The following is a 20,409-nucleotide window of genomic DNA, read 5'->3' as shown; positions in this document are numbered from 1 at the left end:
CCCCCAAAGTTATGTCCACCTCCAAATGCCGGAACGTGTGACTATTACTTTATATGGCAAAAGATGTGTAATTTAAGGATCTGAAGAAGAACGTACCCTAGGATACCTGGGTGGACTCTAAATGCAAGCATATGTATGCTTAGAGAGGCAGAGGAAGTTTGGAGACAGCCCCACTCATTCTAGTGAAGATGGAGCAGAGATTGGAGTGATGTGGCCACTAGCCCAGGAACCCCAGGGCAGCATCCAGAAGCTGGAAGAGACCTGGAATGCATTTTTCCCTAGGCTCCCTGGAGGGAGAGCAGCAGTGCTGGATTTCAGACTTCTAGCCTTGAGAATTCTGAGATGGAAAATTTTAGGGATGTAGGGATGTTAACAGCCTGATCCCCTCATTGCCAAGTTCCCCACAAACTTTCCCTTGAATAATTCCACTCGCTGGTGAGTGTGGCCCGCATTAATTACTATTTAAGGGAATAGCATGGTGATTTCTGGACTCTTTTACTCCTTCCTGCTTTATTAAGAGTTCTTTATAAAGATGGACTTTTCATTATCATCTTGGGTTCTTTGCTTATTCTAAAATGCAACTCATGCAGGAAACACTAAGGGTAACTATTTCATTCCCCCTTTTATTTATTTATTTTTTTGTAGATTTTATTTACTTGCTTGAGAGAGAGAGAGAGAGCAGGCACAAGTGGTTGGAGGGGCAGAGGGAGAAGCAGACTCCCTGCTGAACAGGGAGCAGGATGTGGGACTTGATCCCAGCACCCTGGGATCATGACCTGAGTGGAAGGCATAGGCTTAACTGACTGAGTCACCCAGGCTCCTCACATTCCTCCGTTTTAGTTGCTATACTCCCAAGAAAGGAATTGTCCATGATAGTATTTTTTTTTTAATTTTAAGACGTTATTTTTTTAAAGAACGGCTTTAGATTCATAGAAGAATTCAGCAGAAGGTACAGCGATTTCCCTTATTGCCACCCCCCTCCCCATACACACACACACACACACACACACTCAAATGTCTTGCTTCTCTCCGCTGGTCAATATCCTCCACCAGAGCGGTGTATTTGTTACAGTGGACACATCAATACATTGTTTATCATATTTGTACATTGACACATAGTTATCATTGAAAGTCTTTAGTTTAAATTAAGATTCACTCTAGGTGTTGGTTATTCTACAGATTTGGATGAATATATACTGACATATATTCACCATTGGAGTATCATAAAGAGCAGTTTCACTGCCCTAAAAATCCTGTGTTTTGCCTATTCATGATAGTAATTTAAATCCTTACTTGCATCATTGTTACTATCTACTTCTCCCACTAGACTCTAAACTTTGAGAGCAGAAAATCTGTCAACCTTCTTCACTGCCTAATCTGTAGTGCCTGCCACAGGGAAGGAGCACCCCTAGCGTGTTTTTAATCAATTCTTACTATCCCTAAGAAATCCCAGAGCCCCAAAAGGAAAGTAGAGCCAGGGAACCCACTTCTGGCAGTCTTTCTGTCTGATCACAAAGAAGGGCGGGGCCGGACGCAGGGGGCCGGGCGCTGGCGAGCAGCGCGGGGGGGGGGCGCTGAGGGGGGCCCGGGGGGCCGGACGGGCCCGCCCCTCTCCTCCCTCGTGCCTCCTCCCCGCCCGCGCGCACTTGGCTTCCCCGCGCCGGGTTTCCTGTTTAAAATGGCGTCCCCCGCAGCAGCGCAGGCCCGGAAACTTCTGCGAGACCTGGTGCTCCGGCCCCCGCTGCTGGCGGCCAGGTCCCAGGTGAGCGCGCCCCGTGGCAAGGAGCCCCGTGGCCCTCCTCGCCGCCGCCTCTTCCCTCCTGGCAGCGAGGGCGCGGCGGCGCGGGCGCTGCACCCCTGGAGGCGGCGCGCGGAGCTGCGCCCGGGCGCACGGGGGACCCCTTAGCCCCCGCTCAGTTGTGGCCCCGGGACGGAGGGGGGCGACGCCCAGCCCTCAGCCGCGGTTGGCGGCGGTTTCCCCGGGCACACGTGGAGAGCGCCGGCACCGCACCTGGCGCTGCGTGGCCAGTCAAGAAATTCCTCGGGCCGGGGTTTTTGGAGTCCTGAGGTTTTATTATCTGCTTTGTCAGTTCAGCTTTGGAAAGGTCTTGACCCCTGAGCGCGTTTGTTAGGCCACGTGATGAACATGCCTAGAAACCTAACGCAGCCTGGCTGGTATTAACTCACCTCCCTGAGGAACTTTCTACAGGGTGACTGCTTTTGCAGACTTCAGGGCGCTTGAGTTGGTGAAATGTGTGTGTGTGTGGCGGGGGGGGGGTCAAGGAAAAAAGTGGGAAACGTGCTCCCTTCTTTCCAGGAGCAGCCAGTCCCATCACAAACACGTCATAGCATTGACCCTGTCCACTATCTTCTGCTTTATGGACGATAGAAACCTACGGAGGCCCGGGTGCATGCTGAATAGCTGTTGGAGCTTGGCTTCCAGTAGATTCTACCTTCTGCAGAATGACAAGAGTTGAAGTAGGCAGAAGTCCTCTGGGGAGTTTTGAGTTGGTGATGACTCTTGGAGAAATCGCTCAACTGCTCAATTTCTGATTCTCCGTAAATAACCTCTTTCCCCTTTTAAAGAAAGGGCAGTGTGGGTCTCAGCCACACAGAGCAATGTCCTTGTTCATTTTCCCATTTTTAATTTATGAGAGACAGATTATCACTCATGCAAATTTAACCAGGATATGCATAGTATAGTTTTTATAAAAAATGAAAAGATAGCTACTAATGATTTTTTGAGTTACTCTAAGCTTTGGCTAATTATAACACATGCAAGGTTTTTCTTCCCCCCCCTTCTCTTTTCATTTCCTGACTTCTCATTTCTCTGTTTTTGTTAATGTAAATTTAAAAGGTGCTAATACCTATTACTGTGATATCCTTAATAGGCACTTGACTGTATGGTGGGATAGCAAAAGGAATAGCAGTTTTGTCTAATTAAAATCACTAATAACTTGTAATAGAGTAAGGAGAATACCTCCAGGTGATCAAGTCCTATTCATTATTTAAGTGTTACAAAAAACAAGAACTGTGGTGCTAACTATGAGTGTAGACTTGAATTGATGAGAAATATGGGGCCCAGGGCAGTGAAAACTAAAGCAAAGCAAGTAATTGTGCAGAGAAACCTAAGTGTTTAGCTGAAGTGTGATTGGGTTTCCTGCCTAACCAAGAAATGAGAGCCTGAACACAACACTCTAGAGAATCTGGTTGGGGACAGATAGCCTTGGTTTGGTAAGAAGACTAGGTGAAAGGATCCATTACCTCACTCCATCTAATAGCCTTGATTTACATTACTTGTGGATGATGTGTTATCCGGTAAACACAAGGTTTCAAAGATGAGAATTTTTTTAAGTTGGGGAGAGCAGATAGTGTCCAAGACACTATCTTCAAGCTTGACATTAACAAGCATCTAGTCCAACCAGCTCATTTCACAGGTGGAAAAATCGAGGCCTAGAGAAGTTCAATGACTTGTTCAAGGTTATAAAGAGAGTTTGTGGCAGAGCCAATTCCAGAATAGTTTAAGTTTCTATTACACCAGGCTGTTACTTGATGAGTGTAGACTTCCTCATGAAAATGTATTATGTCAGGATTTAGGTTAGTCTGCATACCAAGTAGGAACTAACTATATCCAAGTCCTAGAACTACTGACACACTTTTATTATTTCTTTATAAACATCTTAGAATTGACAGTAATAGGTGAGCATTGCTCATGACTTGTGAGAAACTCTTCAAATTCTTGGGTACTTCTTAATATCTACTCCATCTGAGTCTCCTTTGATGGTGTGCCTAACTCTTCCCTTGACCATGGCAAACATGACAATTGAACATGACCCCCCCTTTTCCCACCAAACTTAAATCCTCACTAAGTGTCTCAGAAAGCTTTGCCATTCTTGACTCAGACCTACTTTGTACGGGACCCTGGGCAAAGCTATTGGGTGTATAGAGATAAAAGGCCCCGTTTCTGCTTAGAGAAATAACTTTAACCATTCACAAAGGTACCCCTAGAATGATACTTTACTCCCCCAATAGTTAAATTTAACTATTTAACTTGAGACCTATTCCTGAGGTTTAATGTCTTTGACATTTTTTATTTCCTCTGCTCTTGGCTTCAGTGTTTTGACTTATGATTGATGTTATATTTTAAGAAGGCCCCCTTTAGCCACTTCTTATTTTATATATATTTTTTATTCAGCCCATATAGAGGACAGGACTCTTCTAGGTGCTGATATTTGGGGTTAGTGAACAAAGCAGGCAGAGAACATGATCACATAGTTTATTTTCATGGGGGTGGGGAAGGGCTAGACTGTTCATATGTAAATAATAAGATGGCTTCAGTCAGAGACAAAGGCTATGAAGAGAATAAAACCGGATCATGGGATGGAGAATGACTAGCTTAGCCAAGAAGGTGAGTGTAGACTAGATGGTCAAGGCAAACCCAATTTGATAAAATGGGGTTTTTAGTTTCGTTTTGGCCTAATTTTTTTTTAATTGCAGTATAACGCATGAATGAAAAATGTACATATTATAAGTGGACAGCTTGATGAGTTCTCACAAATTGAACATGCCCAGGTCACCAGATCCAGAGCAAAAAAACTCATCATTTAGCAGTAACCCAGAGGGCTCCCTGGTGCTCCTACCTGTTGCTACCTCCACCCTGGAAAGGGTAACCAGTCCCCTGACTTACACCACCATTCCACGGTCTTGTTCCTTTTTGTACTTTATATAAATGGAATTGTACAATGTGGACTCACATTCTCAACGTTATGTTTCTGAGATCCTGGAGGTGACTTTTTGACATTTGAGCTGAGACCTGAGGAACGAAAAGTAGCCAGCCAAGTGAAACTCTGGGCAAGAGTGTATTGGGCAGAGAAACAGCAAGTGCAAAGACCCTGAGGTGGGAGTGAGCTCAGCGTGTCCAAGTAGTTAAAGAGGGGAAAGTGATGGTACTAATAGTAGTCTGAGGTAGGCAGGGGCCAGATCGTGTGGGGATTTGCAGCATCTGATAAGGAGCTTATAAGAGCCTAGAGTGGTTAAGTGACTTGCCCAAAATTATTTAGCTTGTAAAAAATAGTTGGGTCTGAACCCCAGTCCCGGTTGCTGAAGACAAGGCATTTAATCACTGTACTGTATACTTATATAGACCTAGGCTGGCTTTGAAACTTTTAGAGAGAATGTTCTGTGAACTCAGCAACCCAGTAAAGATCTAACCATTGTTAGGGCTGTTTTCACAGATAAAGGCCATGTTGCCAGGTCCAAACAGTCAGCTAGGAGAAGAGGGTGCTGCGTTATGTGGCATATAGCAAGGCATGGCCACAGTGGGCACAGAAATTGTGACACAGAGCCCATTGCATGGGTCATGTCAGAGGGGAAATCTTGGTCGAGGGCACAGAGTTTAAATAGCTAACGATAATTCTAAACATGGTACTGGGGCCTTCTGGTACATTTTCCCTCTCATTATGGCAGGGTGAAGTTCATAGAGCTGCTCTGTTGTAAGAGAAGCATAGACTACGTAGGAAACACTGCCTGTCAGGTCCGCATACTGTCGGAGGAATCTGGTTAGACCCCTACTGTTGTAGACTTCAAAATGGATGGCTCCAGCTTACTTTTCTCCTCTCTCAGGAAGTAGGAGGAGAAAGATGGATGTGTGGCTTTTAGAAGTCAACGCCTAAGGTTCTGTGCAAGTCCTTATCGGCCAAATGAGGCTATGGAGGCTGCTTTGCAAGTTGTGACTCACCTATGTGTGCCTTCTTGCCTAAAAGAATAAGTATCTTTTTTTTTTTTCTTTTTTAAGATGAAGTACATCTGCAATTTCTGCTGTTAGAAAAGGAAATCTATCTCAGATAATTTAGAAGCTCAACTGTTGACCTTCTGTGTGGGCAAGACCTTTAAGTGTCCCAAATTGGTTTTGTTTACTGTAAATGAAACTTATCCTTTACGGCGGGGGATGGAGTGTCCAGACCCGGAGTAGTGAGAATTTGGCTGCGCCCATATCCTAGCCCAGTTCTGTAGGCACAATGCCCAGAAAGTCCCTGAAATAGTATCTTGTATTTTGGGGAGAAAGAGAAATTATGTAAGTAACCTCAGATCATTTGTCCTTCAATTCTCTTTACTACTCAGTGTGGAATTGTCACTTTATCGCTTTCTGTTACTCGATGGAAATGTTTTGCCTGAAGAGCTTGAGAGACTTGTACATGTTTGAACAAGTGGTAAAATCAATATACTAATGAAATTTGGGGAAATAATCCTCAAGTGAGTCTGGTGAAGAAGATGGAAGTGGGAAGGGCATTCCAGGTGGGGTGGGCTGCATTCAAAGGCAGAGGGCAGAGAGAAGGTGGGGAGATTAGAGGGTACAGAGAACGGAGAGGCAGGTAGGTGAGTAACCGAAGGGGAGGGCTGATGGTGATCTTTTAGGCAAATGAGGAAGGAGGATGGGCTGTAGAAAGCCTTGAACTCAACATGTATAGAACTCCATAACCAAAAAACCAAGCAAATACTGTTCATTTAGTTCATTTTCTGAGCACTTAGTCTGTGCCCAGTGCTATATTTGGTGTAAGCTCCCTGAAGGTGGAAACTATGTTGACTTAGCTCTTCCCTGTAAATCCACTACTTAAGAGAATGCTGGGCATATGGATGCACCTCATTAATGAATGCAGAATGTATGACAGGGAATGCAGAAAGGAGATACAGGGGCTACCCTCACGTGGCTCATAGTTTGGTGGCAAAATTGGCATGTAAACCAGTAATTATACGAGGTGGTGTAGCTGCAGTAGAGCTGTGTTGCCGGTCTTCGAAGGCACTGCTTGGTCCTGCATTGGGGCACCTGCTGTGCCCTGCCTCTGAGACACCGTTCCCTCTGATCTCAGGCTGTGTGCCCTTCCTTTATTCACCTCTCTGACTCAATGGTAGATCTTCAGACCGGGCTTTCTCTAATTATTTTTCTGATTCTCCCTCTCCCCGGGGATTATTCTCTGCCCCTTTCTTGCTTTATTTAGCAGTTTATAACACTTCACCTGGTGGTTTACTCTGCGTGTTTGTGTATTTATTTGTGGTCTGTCTTCTTCCCTCTCCTACAAATAGAAGATTGTAAGCTCTGTGAGGCCAGAGATTTTCTTACACACCACTGTTTCCCCAGCTGGCCCGACTAGGTATTCAGTAAGCTTTTATGGTCTCAATAAGTTGGTGGGGTACACAGAGAAGAGCCAGAGGCAGGTAAAGTAACAAAAGTTGAGCAATGATGTAGAAAAATTGAGTCAAGAGAGGAAGGAAGGGGCTGTAGAAAGTCTACTTGTGAAAGGGCTTTCATAATAGGACTGGTCATTCCACATGTGCCAGAGACCCGTGCAGAGTGATCTCTACACATTATTTCTTTAAGCCTGCGTGCAGGGGTCACAGAGTCACCTGCTTAAAATCACGGTGCCCGGGAGTCACCTGCCTCATGCTGACAAGCCACTTAGGCTGTTAAAACATTAAACTGTATTGCTAAAGGATCCTGTTTGGGCTGAACCATCCGGTTGCACTGACTGCTTACATTTCCCCATCTCTTTGCCCTGAGTGGCAGTCACCTTTGGTCCTTGGGCTTGTGCTGACTCAGGCGTACTAACCAGTGCTGCACAGTTGTCCTTTCCAGGCTTTTAACTGACTCTCTCCTCCCCTGGCTTCAGAGTCTGGGAAACAGAGTAACAGAGGAGAAAAGGGTATGAGTTCTGCATTCACATAGAGCTAAGTTGAAATCCTGGGTCTGCCACGTTCTTGCTTTGCAAATTATTGAACTTGGCTGAACCTCTATTTATTGTTCTTTGAAAAGGGCTAATTCTCATAGATAGTTACAAAGAAAACGTTTGACATTAAAATGATACAGTTGGCTCATAATGATTAATCCTCTTGCAGTGAATTAGAAGGTAAATTTATTTTCATTTTTTGGGGGGCTTTATTAAGCTAGAAACATTTTCCTTTCTCAGATCTGATAAACATGTACTGTTTGCTGCCATCTCAGGGTTAGACACTAGCTTGGTGTTTCCATATGTTTTATTTCACTTAATCCTTGCAGCAACCACGTGAGACAGAGATGATTTTTTTCCGTTTACATCTGGGGAAGTTGAGGCTCAGAGAATCCAAGGCCTGCCTCCTGGGCCCCAGTTGTTCATTATTGCACAGATGACATGAAGCGAAATTCTGTAGAAGCCCAAGGTAGCAGTGGGGAAGGTCACATGGGGAGCTCAGTTGCACCATCCTGGATGTGGGTCATTCCAGAAATGTTTGCACATCTTGGTGTTGACTTAGTAGCGATGGCTTCTGGACCTCATGTGTGTCAAAGATTTGAGGTGGGAGGACACTTAGAGAATAGACCATAGTCAAAATATGTACCAAAGGCCAACCAGCACGTGCCCTTTGCTGTCTACCCAAGTGCAAAGCACTGCCTGGAGGGTTTCAGGAATGCTGGAGAAGCTGTGAAATTGTATTGCCTTTGCAGAGAGGGCTTTGGGGAATGCTAATGGAGGATGAACTGGTGTTCTGAGTTCAGACTTTGATCAGTGTGCTGATGTCATGGCCAGCTTTTACCTCTTTTTAGAAATGGTTCCAAAAGAATAGCACTTCAGCACCAGTCATGAAGGCATACCTTTCTAATGTTTAACTCTAAAATTTATTTTTATTTTAAAATTGGAGTGATTTGATGTAATGTATAAATTGGTCCTGGAGACATGCCAAAGCATTAGGAGTAGGTCTGTGTAAGTGTGGGACTTGTGAGTCGGGTGGGATGTGGGTCTGGAATCTTTCTTTTCCCACCACTCTCCACTTCTCCATGTGCTTGATCCATTTCCATTTTGGGGCTGTCTGAGTCCCAGGGTTGTGACTCATGGGCACTGAGGAATTTCAGGAGGGATTTTGAGCTGTCTTGTGGATTTTGAGGTGGGGGAGCAGTGAGAAATTAGGCTGGAGACATAAGCAGGGACATTCTGCTGATCCTGGTGAGTCCAGTAGTGGAGTTAAGGTTTGTTCTTGAGGGCAATGGGGAGTCATCAAAGAGTTAGATAGTGAGGCGACAGGGGCACTTTTGTTCTTTAGAGTACCCTTTCTGCATATAGGATAAAGAGGGTTTGAGGAATCCAGGCATGGAGATCATTTGGGGGACTGTTGAACTGATTCAGTGCCAGTAGTAATTATGTCAGGACAATATGCATAAATCAGGACTGGGATCAGACTGTCTGGGTCTAAGTCTTATCTTCAACACTGATTATTTTTGTGATCTGTAGCAATTATAAATGTTTTAAAGATTTTATTTATTTAAGAGAGAGAGAGAGTGTGCATGAGTGCAAGCAGAGGGAGGGGTAGGGAGAGGGAGAGAGAGAGAATCTCAAGCAGGTTCTGCACTGAGTGTGGAGCCCGACGTGGGGCTTGATCCCACGACCCTGAGATCATGACCTGAGCCCAAATCAAGAGTGGATGCTTAACCAACTGCACCACCCAGGCGCCCCAACAATTACATATTTTATTATAAGACTAACTTTTTCTCATTTCGGTATCTCTGAAAACTAAACTTTTTTGCACACTTGTGATTGATAGGTTTCTTTTTTTTTTCCCCTCCTCCAATGGTATATACAATGGAAGAAGATGGGGGCTTGGACCAAAATTAGGGTGATTGCGTAATTTATTGTTTATTGCCAAATTGGGATACCTTGAGAGTGAAAGTGAGCACTCTGAGTAATTACACTAGGGCAACAGGGGTATAACAGAAACCAAGACCATCTCTGGAAAACCCTAACTGAATTGGATTGAATGTTGGTAATGGGGATAGCAGAGAAAGATTGGCATTATTAAGGCAATAGACTGGACAGGAGCCATAGTTTCCATGCTGGGTCCCCATTGCTGGCTTCTCCTTATCCTGTGCTAAAGCAAAACGGTGATAAAAGCCTGTTTACCATCCCTGAGTGGAGAGGGTGTGAGGAACCACTCTAGTTAAAAAATATCTCTGCTTATCTTTGCTCCTAGAACCATGTACTTTGTCCCTATGCCCAAGTGTTCCCTGGATGCCTTGTTATGGCCTCAGGAAAGGAACATGGAAGTAAAAGAAGAGAAATAGAAAGCCCCGTAAATCTCCCTGCCTTACCAAGCCCAGGTTTCTAAACCTGAGCACGGTGACAGTGATGTACTTTCCAAGCCCCAAGCCCCAAGCCCCAGACCTTTTCTGATGTTGATGACATCCTGGCCCCTGTTGAAATGGTGCAGTCTGGCTTAGTTATTCCCTTCTATACTCTCAGTCTTGTGTGGGTGGTGCTGTTGCTTTGGTTGAAAGAGACCTGCTTGGATATATCTCAAGGAAAATAAGTTTATTGAAAGGGACATGTGCCAGAACTCAAGGCTAATCTTCCTTGGTGTTGGCTCTTCTGTGCCTTTTCTGTATTGTAAGTGGTCTCTTATCGTGGTTACATCTCTTTATGACTTCTACCTGCACATGATTTTTTAGAATTTTATTTAAATTCAGTTAATTAACATATAATGTATTATTAGTTTCAGAGGTAGAGTTCAGTGATTTATTAGTTGCGTGTAACACCCAGTGCTCATTACATCACGTGCCCTCCTTAATGCCCATCACCCAGTTACCCCATCCCCCCACTCACCTCCCCTCCAGCAACCTTCCGATTTTTTCCTGTGGTTAAGAGTCTCTTATGGTTTGTCTCCCTCTCTGATTTTGTCTTATTTTTCCCTCCCTTTCCCTATGATTCTCTGTTTTGTTTCTTAAATTCCACATGAGAGAAATCATATGATAATTGACTTTCTCTGGTTGACTTATTTCACTTAGCATAATACTCTTAAGTTCCATCCAGGTTGTTGCAAATGGTAAGATTTCTTTTTTTTTTTTTTTTTGATGGCTGTATAATATTCCATTACACACACACCCCCACATCTTCTTTATCCATTCATCTGTTGATGGATATTTGGGCTCTTTCTATATTTTGGCTATTTTGGACATTGTTGCTATAAACATTGGGGTACCTGTACATGATTTTGATTATCCATTCCCATGCCTACTATAGCCCCCGTCCCCAAAACATCATCCAGCTTCTGTCTCCCATAATGTTATACTTCTAATAAGAACATCTCATTTGTCTGGCTCATCCTTTTGTATTCAGGTTTAAATCGCTGGCCAGCTGAAAGATTGACTGTTTTGTATAAGGTGTCTTCCTCTGTCCTACAGCACATGGCTGAGGTGGGGAGGTCTTAGGAACAGCACCATGGCTCCCCCGAGTAGCAGAGCTCAGGGTGCAGTGTTGGTGGGGTGGCCTGATCTCCATTTAGAGCATCATGATATTTTCCATCCTTCATGAACTGCTGCTAACCCATCTTGTTTTCTCCAAGATCACATGTTCATGGATGCTTTTTTCCTTTTTCACATTTCCAACTTTCTAAAGGTTTTCTTACTCTTCACCTTTTTGATCTGTGTTGGACTAATTTACCAGACTTGAAGGTGATAGCAGTGGGCCTGGTTTTAGACTGTTTTCTTGTGATTAAAATGAAACACATTTCTCAGAAAGGAATTATTAAATGGGAAAATGGGGTGTCATGAGAAGTCAGTTCATTTATCCAAATAGCCAAATGAGTATTTCTAAGATACATGTAGACAGTGGGCTTCATACAGGCCCAGAACACGTCCTCAGCTTTGTTTGAAACAATATTCTGAGTTGAAGTAACTCAACTTCTCTTGGTTTACCTCCACTTTATGCTTCCCAAAGAGGATTTATTTGGGTCTTTTTGCCACCACTCAATAATGAGCTCCTTATTGGGCAGGGCTTCCTTTAAGCCACCTGCAGAGGCTCTTGGTTCCCACATCAGTCCATGGTGCAGTCAGCTGGGACTCAGGGTGCAGGGTTCATTTCATTCAAACCCATGGTCTTGTGAAAATTATTTACGTATTTTATTTGTAAGACACACTGTTCTCCCCCCACATTTCAACATCTCTGAATTCCAGATATGTTTTATACTTGTGTCATAGATTGATTGGCAGGTTTTTTCCCAATGATACATGAAAGTGGTACAAAAAAGTTGTTGGTTGTAAAATTGATGAAATTACCCTGTACCTGAGTTCCCTCATCTGCAAAATGGGGAGAGTTACAGTACTCACCTCCCAGAATTGCACTGAGCATTAACTGAGCTCACGCACACCATCTTAGCACTGTGCCTTGAATTATCAATAAATATTAGTGATTGGTTTTGGGATTATTATTGCAAACTAGAATCAGAAAGGCTTTATTTTCATAGATCTTTTCCCTGCCTTCCCTCTAAATCCCTTCAGTGCCTCACTTTGCAAGGAAGATCAGCAATGGAAGCCCAGAATAGAGTATCAGAAGAGTCGGGTAGGCAATGACATTAAAGGAGAGAGAGAGGATCCTTGTGGTGCCTTTTGTGTGCTCAGGAATAGAAGGAATAAAATGAAATCTCTTGGGAAAAGGACTTTCTTGCCCTCAGCACTGATTGGGAGATTTTTAGCCTTATTAGAAAATACTAGTTTTTGCCAGATCAATGGGGATCTCTTCACATTTGTATAAGGAAACTCTGATATTTTTTTTGCTTGTTGCCCCCATCTTCTGATCCTGCTCTCCTAATTGCTGTCAAGATGCTATAGTTACAACTGCCTGGACTTTGAAGGACTTATTTGGGCTAACTTACCTTTGAAAAGGGGAGGAAAACCACATTTAATATGCACTCTCATTCCAGCCTTAGGGCTTACATAGACCTTAAATAAGTAATATAAAGAAAGCTGAAAGTTATTAATTATTTTTGATTAAGGGGATAAACTATTAATGGCGAGTGTTTCTTTGTTACAATTCAGAACTCTTTTTAAGGGGATGTATCATTAAACCTGAAAACAGGGAAAAGAAGAATAAATTTTTCAGTTAACTTTTTTATAATTAGCATGAAAAAATAAATGTGCTATTTGGCTAATTAGGAAAACTAGATAAATTTTGAGATAGTAAGTTATAAACCAATTATCCTCACTAATTTAAAAATGATGAAGAAGGGTTGAATGACTAAGTGTTGAGTAGGCTCCTTTGAAATGGAGGCAGAAGTCTTATGATTGGTCCTTTGGGGAGGCTGAGCCTAAGGGTGTAGATTCTGACACCAATTCAGATGGGTTTTCTAACACCACCAAGTGATTCTCCCACACCAGTTGGGTGTCCTATAATTCAACTCCATTCTGACACTGTTTACCAGAGATAACATCAGATTCCACACGTTAAGGACTCAGTCTTAAAACTTTAACCTCCCCCTGCCAATCTCAAGTCTAGATTGTCACCTGTGCTTCTGACCAACCATAGATTGGAGGTTCCCTTGGTCCCCTCCGCCTCAGGTTCAATCAGTTTGCTAGAACATCTCATAGAACTTAGAGTACTTACTTACTAGATTACTACTGGTTTATTATAATAAAGGACATAGCTCAAGAACAGCCAGGTGGAAGAGATGCCTAAGGTGAGGTATATGAGTAGAGTTGAACAGCTTCCATGCTCTCTGAGTGCACCACTCTCCCCAAAACTCCGTGTGTTCACAAACTCCAAAGCTCTCAGAATCCCATAGGTCAGGGATTTTTATGGAGGCCTCATACATAGGTATGATTGATTAAATATTTGACCACTGGTGATTGAACTCAATCTCCAGACCCTCACACCTCCCCTAAGAGGGATGGGACTGAAAGCTCCAACCCTCTGATCACTTGCTTGGTTCCCCTAGCAACCAGCCCCCATCCTTTGGTGGGGTCCAGAAGTCACCTTGTGCACATAACAAGAAGATAACTTTATCCCTTTCATCAGTTAGGAATTTCCAGGAGTTTTAGGAGCTCCATACTAGGACCATGGATAAAGTCCAAATACGCATTTCTTACTACAAATCACAGTATCGCAGGTACTTTTAGGATTGAAGTACCAGGGCGCCTGGGTGGCTCAGTCGTTAAGCGTCTGCCTTCGGCTCAGGTCATGATCCCAGGGTCCTGGGATCGAGTCCCACATTGGGCTTCCCGCTCTGCGGGAAGCCTGCTTCTCCCTCTCCCACTCCCCCTGCTTGTGTTCCTGCTCTCGCTATGTCTCTCTCTGTTAAATAAATAAAATCTTTAAAAAAAAAAAAAAAAAAAAGGATTGAAGTACCAGATCCAAAACTCCTAGCAGGGCATATTGTGAATGTAATGGATGCTTTCTTTTTTGTCCAATAAAAGTTTATGGTGAGGCTTTTATGAGTGGTATAAAATTGATTTTATAGCTATATTTTACATAAAATATAATTTTAATGTGGGGGAAAACTTAGAGAGTTAAGCTTCAGATAGAGATGAGAGAAAATTATTGTTTCCTTTTCCATCAAAGGGCCACAAGTGAGTATGACATTTCATTTATCTTAATATTGGCAATATATCAATAATGTTATGTCTACAGTAATCCATGAGTTACAGTATTTCTTTCTTGAAGATATTTTGTTCTCTGCTACAGGATGAATCTGTTTCCCCCCAACATACTTCAAAGTGTTTTTTAATAGGTCAGAAAAGAATCCCTTTACTGGAACTTTGATGTTTTAAACAAGCAACATTGTTGTAATTTAAGTAAAATTAATTATGAATGCAAAGCAGTGTTTTTGTGATTGAATTTGGGATGTTAAGGGAAGTAGCAAAAGAACTGCATTTTTGATTCAAAATTTGACCCTGCAAATGCCTTTTATGTCTCTGAAACCTTGTTTTTGCTTCCCAAGTTTCTAAAGGTCCTAAAAATATGAATATATATATATTTAAAATTTTTATTATTTACTTTTTTATTGTGGTAAAATATACATAGGATAAAATTGTCATTTTAACCATTTTTAAGTGTACCTCTTTGTGGCATTAAGTACGTTCACATTAAGTACAATGTTGTATAGCCAGCACCACCATCCATCTCCAAGGACTTTTTCATCTTCCCTAACTGGAATTTGGTACCCATTACACACTAGCTCCCCATTTCCCTCTTCACCAGCCCCCTGCAAACTACCATTCTGCTTTCTGTGTCTGTGAATGTCACCGCTCTGGGGACCTCAGGTAAGAGAAATCATACCGTATTTGTCTTTTGTGACTGGCTTGTTCCATTTAGCATAATGCCCTTAAATCTCATCCATGTGATAGCAAGTGCCAGAATTTCCTTCCTTTTTAAGGCTGGATTATATTCAGTTTTATGTATAAACATAGTATGTTTGTTGATCCATTCATTCATCAGTGGACACTTAGGTTGCTTTCACTTTCTGGCTATTGTGAATAATGCTGCTATGAGCATGAGTGTACAATGAATATATATTTTATGTTAACATTCTCCTAAGTAGAAATGTTGTCTGGTGTATAGTTTGAGCTACATTTCCTCTTTCCCATGTCTGGTTAAAATGTTTAAGAAATACCTTTACTGTTAGGGGCGCCTGGGTGGCTCAGTCGTTAAGTGTCTGCCTTCAGCTCAGGTCATGATCCCAGGGTCCTGGGATCGAGCCCCGCATCGGGCTCCCTGCTCAGCGGGAAGCCTGCTTCTCCCTCTCCCACTCCCCCTCTCGCTGTGTCTCTCTGTCAAATAAATAAAAATCTTTAAAAAAAAAAAAAAAGACCTTTACTGTTAATATTCTATTAAATATTCATATTCTTTTATTCTTCCAGTGAGTATTTGTTAAGTGCACAATAGGCACACTTATTAGGCCCTGGAGATGGTGGGTTGGTGGGAAGCTTGGGCTTATGAGGTTGTTGCTGCCTTTAAGGAATGTATATAGTCTAGTGTGGTGGAGACCACTGAGAAATGGGCAGTTATAGGGAGAGGTGCGTGATGCTCTCGAGGGCTTCGCAGGGCTCTCTGGAATGCAGCTGTAGCGTTTCTCTGGAACTCATCTACACTGGGGCTGTTGATAGCGTCTGTTTGGATAACCTGAAGTTGAGCACATGTAGGAATAGACTCCGGATGTTTCTCAAGCACATCTCATGGATGAGCCTGGTGTTGTGCACTTGAAGAGGATTGTCTCATTGAGTTGTTACAGTGACCCTGGGAGATAGGCATTCTCATTGCCATCACAAAGCCCATTTTAAAAAGCGAACTGGTTCAGAGACTTTATACAGAGCTGTTGTCACAACTGTTATCCCACACAACTCCTTGGGTTGCCACTCACATTGGTCTGTTCAGTTGTGCCTGTCATGGGTTGAGTGGTGTCCCTTCCAAAACCAAATTTCTACCTTCACGGCCTAACCCCTAGTACCTCAGAAGGTGATCTTATTTCGAGATAGGATCTTTACAGAGATTATCAAGTTAACTGAGGTTACTGTGGTGGGCCCCAATCCAGTAAGACTGGTGTCCTTATAAAAAGGGGAAATTTAGATTCAGAAATGCTGGTAGAGAGAACACGCATCTGAACATGAAGAAAGAGATCACGGTGATGCTTCTACGAGCCATGGAACACCAAAGAAGGCCAGCAAACCACCAGAAGCTAAGGGAGAGGCATGGAACAGATTCTTCCTGACAGCCTCAGAGGGAAACAACCCTGATGATGCCTTGCTCTCAGAACTTTGAGACAATGAATTTCTTTTAAGCTCCACTGTCTGTGGTGCTTTGTTCTGGTAGCCATAGGAAATGAACTTAATAATGCCTTTTAGTGTTGTGTGTAATGCAAGTTTCTTGACTCAACTTGAGCTTTTCCACTTGGACCCTTTTGGCATCTCTGAGCTTTCCTAGAGATGCACATCTTTTATAGCTGCTTGGAAAGCCAGCTCATGGACCATGAATATAAGTTGTCTTGCTTTATGCTTCATATACTTGTTTTTGAACCAAACATTGTTTCCTACTACATTATTCACCAGTGCTGGCTTGAGAACCTCTGACCATTTCTGAAAGTGAGATCAATTTAAAGCAAGAAGAGTTGCAGTTGAGAGAAGAATATTCCAAGGAATGGGGTGCAAGCTCTGATACCACTTCCTAAATAGGAATTCTAGAAATATTTTGAACTGCAGCAAGAAGTTGAAATAAATACAGAGCCTTACTTCAGATGTGTCAATTCTGGTATTTTTTGTATAGCTTAAGTGGAAAACAAACCTCATCATTTTTTTGATCTCACCCAGCTCTTAACCATTCTCTATTCAGACAGCTCATCTAAGGTTAAACAAAAAACCTACATTTTGAAACTTAGGTACAGGCCTTTTAAAAACAGTTACATAGGGGCACCTGGGTGGCTCAGTCGGTTAAGCACCTGCCTTCGGCTCAGGTCATGGTCCCGGGGTCCCGGGATCAAGCCCCGCATCGGGCTCCTTGCTCCGCAGGAAGCCTGCTTCTCCCTCTCACACTCCCCCTGCTTGTGTTCCTTCTCTCGCTGTCTCTCTCTCTCTGTCAAATAAATAAATAAAATATTTAAAAAAAAAAACAGTTACATAACTTAATGCAGCTGATTTTGTAATCAGAAGCATTAACACCAAGCACTGTTTTTCTTTAGTACTACAAAGTTGAAATTTAAGAATAATCAGCATGCAATCCAAAGCTGATTATGAGTGAACAATAATGAACATAAAAGTGAAATCAATTCTGAGGGTTATAATGAAAGAAAAAAAGGAGTAATAGCAGTAGTTGAAAAAAGAAAGTAATAAAAAGAGGTTATGCTGATAGGCAAATAGTGGATGAAAATCAGTCAGTGGCAATGTTCCACGGAATTCTCAGACTTTGGGGAAGAATAGGAGAAACAAAGATTATAACAGAGTAAAAATGTATATACTTTATAGACTTACTGCCATAGATGAAGGCATCTCTGAAAAGTCATCGTGAGTTTTAGGAATGAATCACGTCTGGTTCTAAATGCTGGCAGGTGGCATGGAGAGAACGGCTTCAGTTGTATCCGATTCTAGCCCACTGATCGGTTGTGTGGCTTCAGGTAAGATATTCAGCTTCTCTGAGACTCAGTTTCCTCATTAAACAGTTTAACATTTATTGTACATTGGTTATGTACCAGGAATTATGCCATGTGCAAGGTGCGTACACAACATGGCTACTAAAGCAATGCGTCCCTGAGTGCAGAGAGCGTACCATTGGCTCTGTGCAAGACTAGATGATACAGGGAGGTAGCATCGGATACCAGTGAATCACAGAGTGAGGAAGTTACTCTTCTAAAATGTCTTCGAAACCTTAAGATTTCGTCAAGGAGAATTTTCGGTCCTGTGCCAGTGTGCTTTTAAGATCTTAAGCTCAGGACTTTTTACCTGGACTAGCCAGAGCTGAATCCCTTTTATTTTTAGACTGTATTGATACTACCTTCTACTTAGGCAAACAACATGGGTAGTTGTTTAAAATAAAGTTCCTTAATAAGCTAAAGCCAACCACATAAAGAAATTGGTAATAGTATTGTTTTGTGAATATAGCAGGAATTGTGTGTAAGCAATTGTCATTTGGAAATCTTTGAACCAGAGTCACCTTTAAATTTCTCTCAGTTTGTGTTCCCTGGTAGCAGATAGCGAGAAAAGGATTCATGTGAAAGTAATTTTTGGGAGGAGGTATTTCCAGGAAAATCTGGAAGGGGATCAGGGAAGTTGAACCAGTAGGAGAAGAAGGATAAGGAGGGTGTGTTATTCAGCTGAGACTCAAGGAGGGCAAGTTTGCTTTTATTTGACAGGGCAAACTGGGAGATGGTGTATGTACGTTACCCACTGGGATTGTCCCCAGTAGGGGCAAGGGAGGTGGGGTATTCATACATGCTCACCCCTCCCATCAGGATATAAATTCCCAGGCACTTGTAGTTTTTTGTGCTCCAGGGGAAGTTGGCATCAGCACCCCATGACAAAGGGCCACGGGGGCTGACTGCTGGGGTTGGGAGCCCACAGGGACTGTGTGGAGGGATCTGAGGTTATGTGGGGGGAGCCCCCGTAACACCTGCTGCTGCAGGTCTGTCCCAAGTGACATGTAAGCCACTTGTTAGCCTTGTGCATTGAACATTTAGTTTAATCCTCAGGGTCTTGGTTTCCTCATCTAGGTTAAAATAGCAGTAGGAAAACTTTTAGTTCTTCTGATGAAATTCTAGAATGTGAGAATGGTTAGGCATCTTTGACATTATCTCTTACACAAGAAAGCACCCTTATTGCAAAGAAATTAAATGTGGAAGACCATTTGTGCTGCCTGGGTCATAGCAGGAACTTGAACCTTGGTCTTCTGACTCCTATTCCAGGGCATTTACAGCTTCTAATTCAAGTGACATAAATGTATTTTGGTCTTCGGGTATATTTTGTTTTCAATGTAAACTCTGTGGTTTGTGTCTGTACGTGGCCTTGCTTGGTTTTTAAGCTTTTCTGAATTAAGGACCATTTGAAATTCTGCAAAGAAATATTGAACATTTGGTTTAATGTTCCCATGGACTTTGGCCTAATAAATCCTGGCTGAGCTTTTCTATCTATCTGCATTAAAAAGATATTTCTCTCAAAACTTGGTATTTTGGTGAAATGAGTTTATGTATTTTTTTGTTCAGAGGCTTTCTTCTTAGGTCTGAAGTGTAATGGACCACAGGAACCTGGAGAGCTTACGAATTGGTGATGGTCTCTGTAACGTTTATAGCATGTTGACCAAATAAAAGTTGCTGAAATGGGTTCAGGTGGTTGATGATAACAGATATGTTTTTCTCAGCTTCCTATGTGTGGTTCTTTTAGGAAAAAAATATAGATGCTCAGGTTTCCTTTGACTGTTTAAAGAATCCCACGTATAGGTTGTACTTCTACTTTAACAGTGGTTTATAGAATCTTAGGAGAAACTTTGAAAAGGATTCAGCCCTAACGCAGAAGGCAGGACCATTTTGTATGGGCAGTGAAAACTTGTTTATGATCACTGGGACAGAAATCTGTGGGTTTTCTTTTACACTAGGTTATGGCTGTTACATGGAATCAAATTGGTGTTTTCTAGGGCGCCTGGGTGGCTCAGTTGGTTGGGCGACTGCCTTCGGCTCAGGTCATGATCCTGGAGTCCCGGGATCGAGTCCCGCATCGGGCTCCCTGCTCGGCAGGGAGTCTGCTTCTCCCTCTGACCCTCCCCCCTCTCATGTGCTCTCTCTCATTCTCTCTCTCTCTCAAATAAATAAATAAAATCTTTAAAAAAAAAATTGGTGTTTTCAAGACTGTTTGCATTCACCTTTAGTAACAAATACCGTAACTAAGACTGCAAAGCAGTATATATGGTTTGGTGGGTGAAGAACATAGGCCGGGGACTGTGAGATGGGGGGGGAATAGGGAGAGGTTGATAAAAGGGTATAAACTTCAAGTTTTAAACATGAATAAAGTCTGAGGGTCTAATTATAACGTGGTGATTATAGTTGATAACCAATGTATTGTATAATTGAAATTTGCTAGGAGGTAGAATTTAAATGTTATCACCAAAACAAAAAAAAAAAACGGTATATATGAGAAGAGATGGAGAT

The 20,409-nt window shown here is 42.5% G+C and overlaps 1 protein-coding gene and 1 long non-coding RNA gene across 2 annotated transcripts in view; both read left to right on the top strand.

Annotated features, from left to right (window-relative positions):
• The first annotated feature begins 1,603 nt into the window (after positions 1-1,603).
• Positions 1,604-20,409, top strand: part of SUCLG2 (succinate-CoA ligase GDP-forming subunit beta) — a 244,413-nt gene continuing 225,607 nt past the window's right edge. Inside the window, exon 1 of the mRNA XM_081820393.1 lies at positions 1,604-1,762. Within this exon, the coding sequence (XP_081676519.1) occupies positions 1,679-1,762 (84 nt within the window). The 5' untranslated portion in view covers positions 1,604-1,678. The remainder of the gene's footprint in view (positions 1,763-20,409) is intronic.
• Positions 15,599-19,394, top strand: LOC145721612 (uncharacterized). Its single transcript, XR_014145417.1, has 2 exons — positions 15,599-17,196; positions 17,410-19,394. It is a non-coding gene; the product is annotated as an uncharacterized LOC145721612 (long non-coding RNA).

The sequence above is a fragment of the Leptonychotes weddellii genome, chromosome 1 (assembly GCF_054177405.1).
Source record: "Leptonychotes weddellii isolate Sample4059 chromosome 1, ASM5417740v2, whole genome shotgun sequence".
In the NCBI taxonomy this organism is placed as follows: Eukaryota; Metazoa; Chordata; class Mammalia; order Carnivora; family Phocidae; genus Leptonychotes; species Leptonychotes weddellii.
The sequence above is the reverse complement of the archived record's forward strand: the minus strand, read 5'-3'. Positions and strand labels throughout refer to the sequence as shown.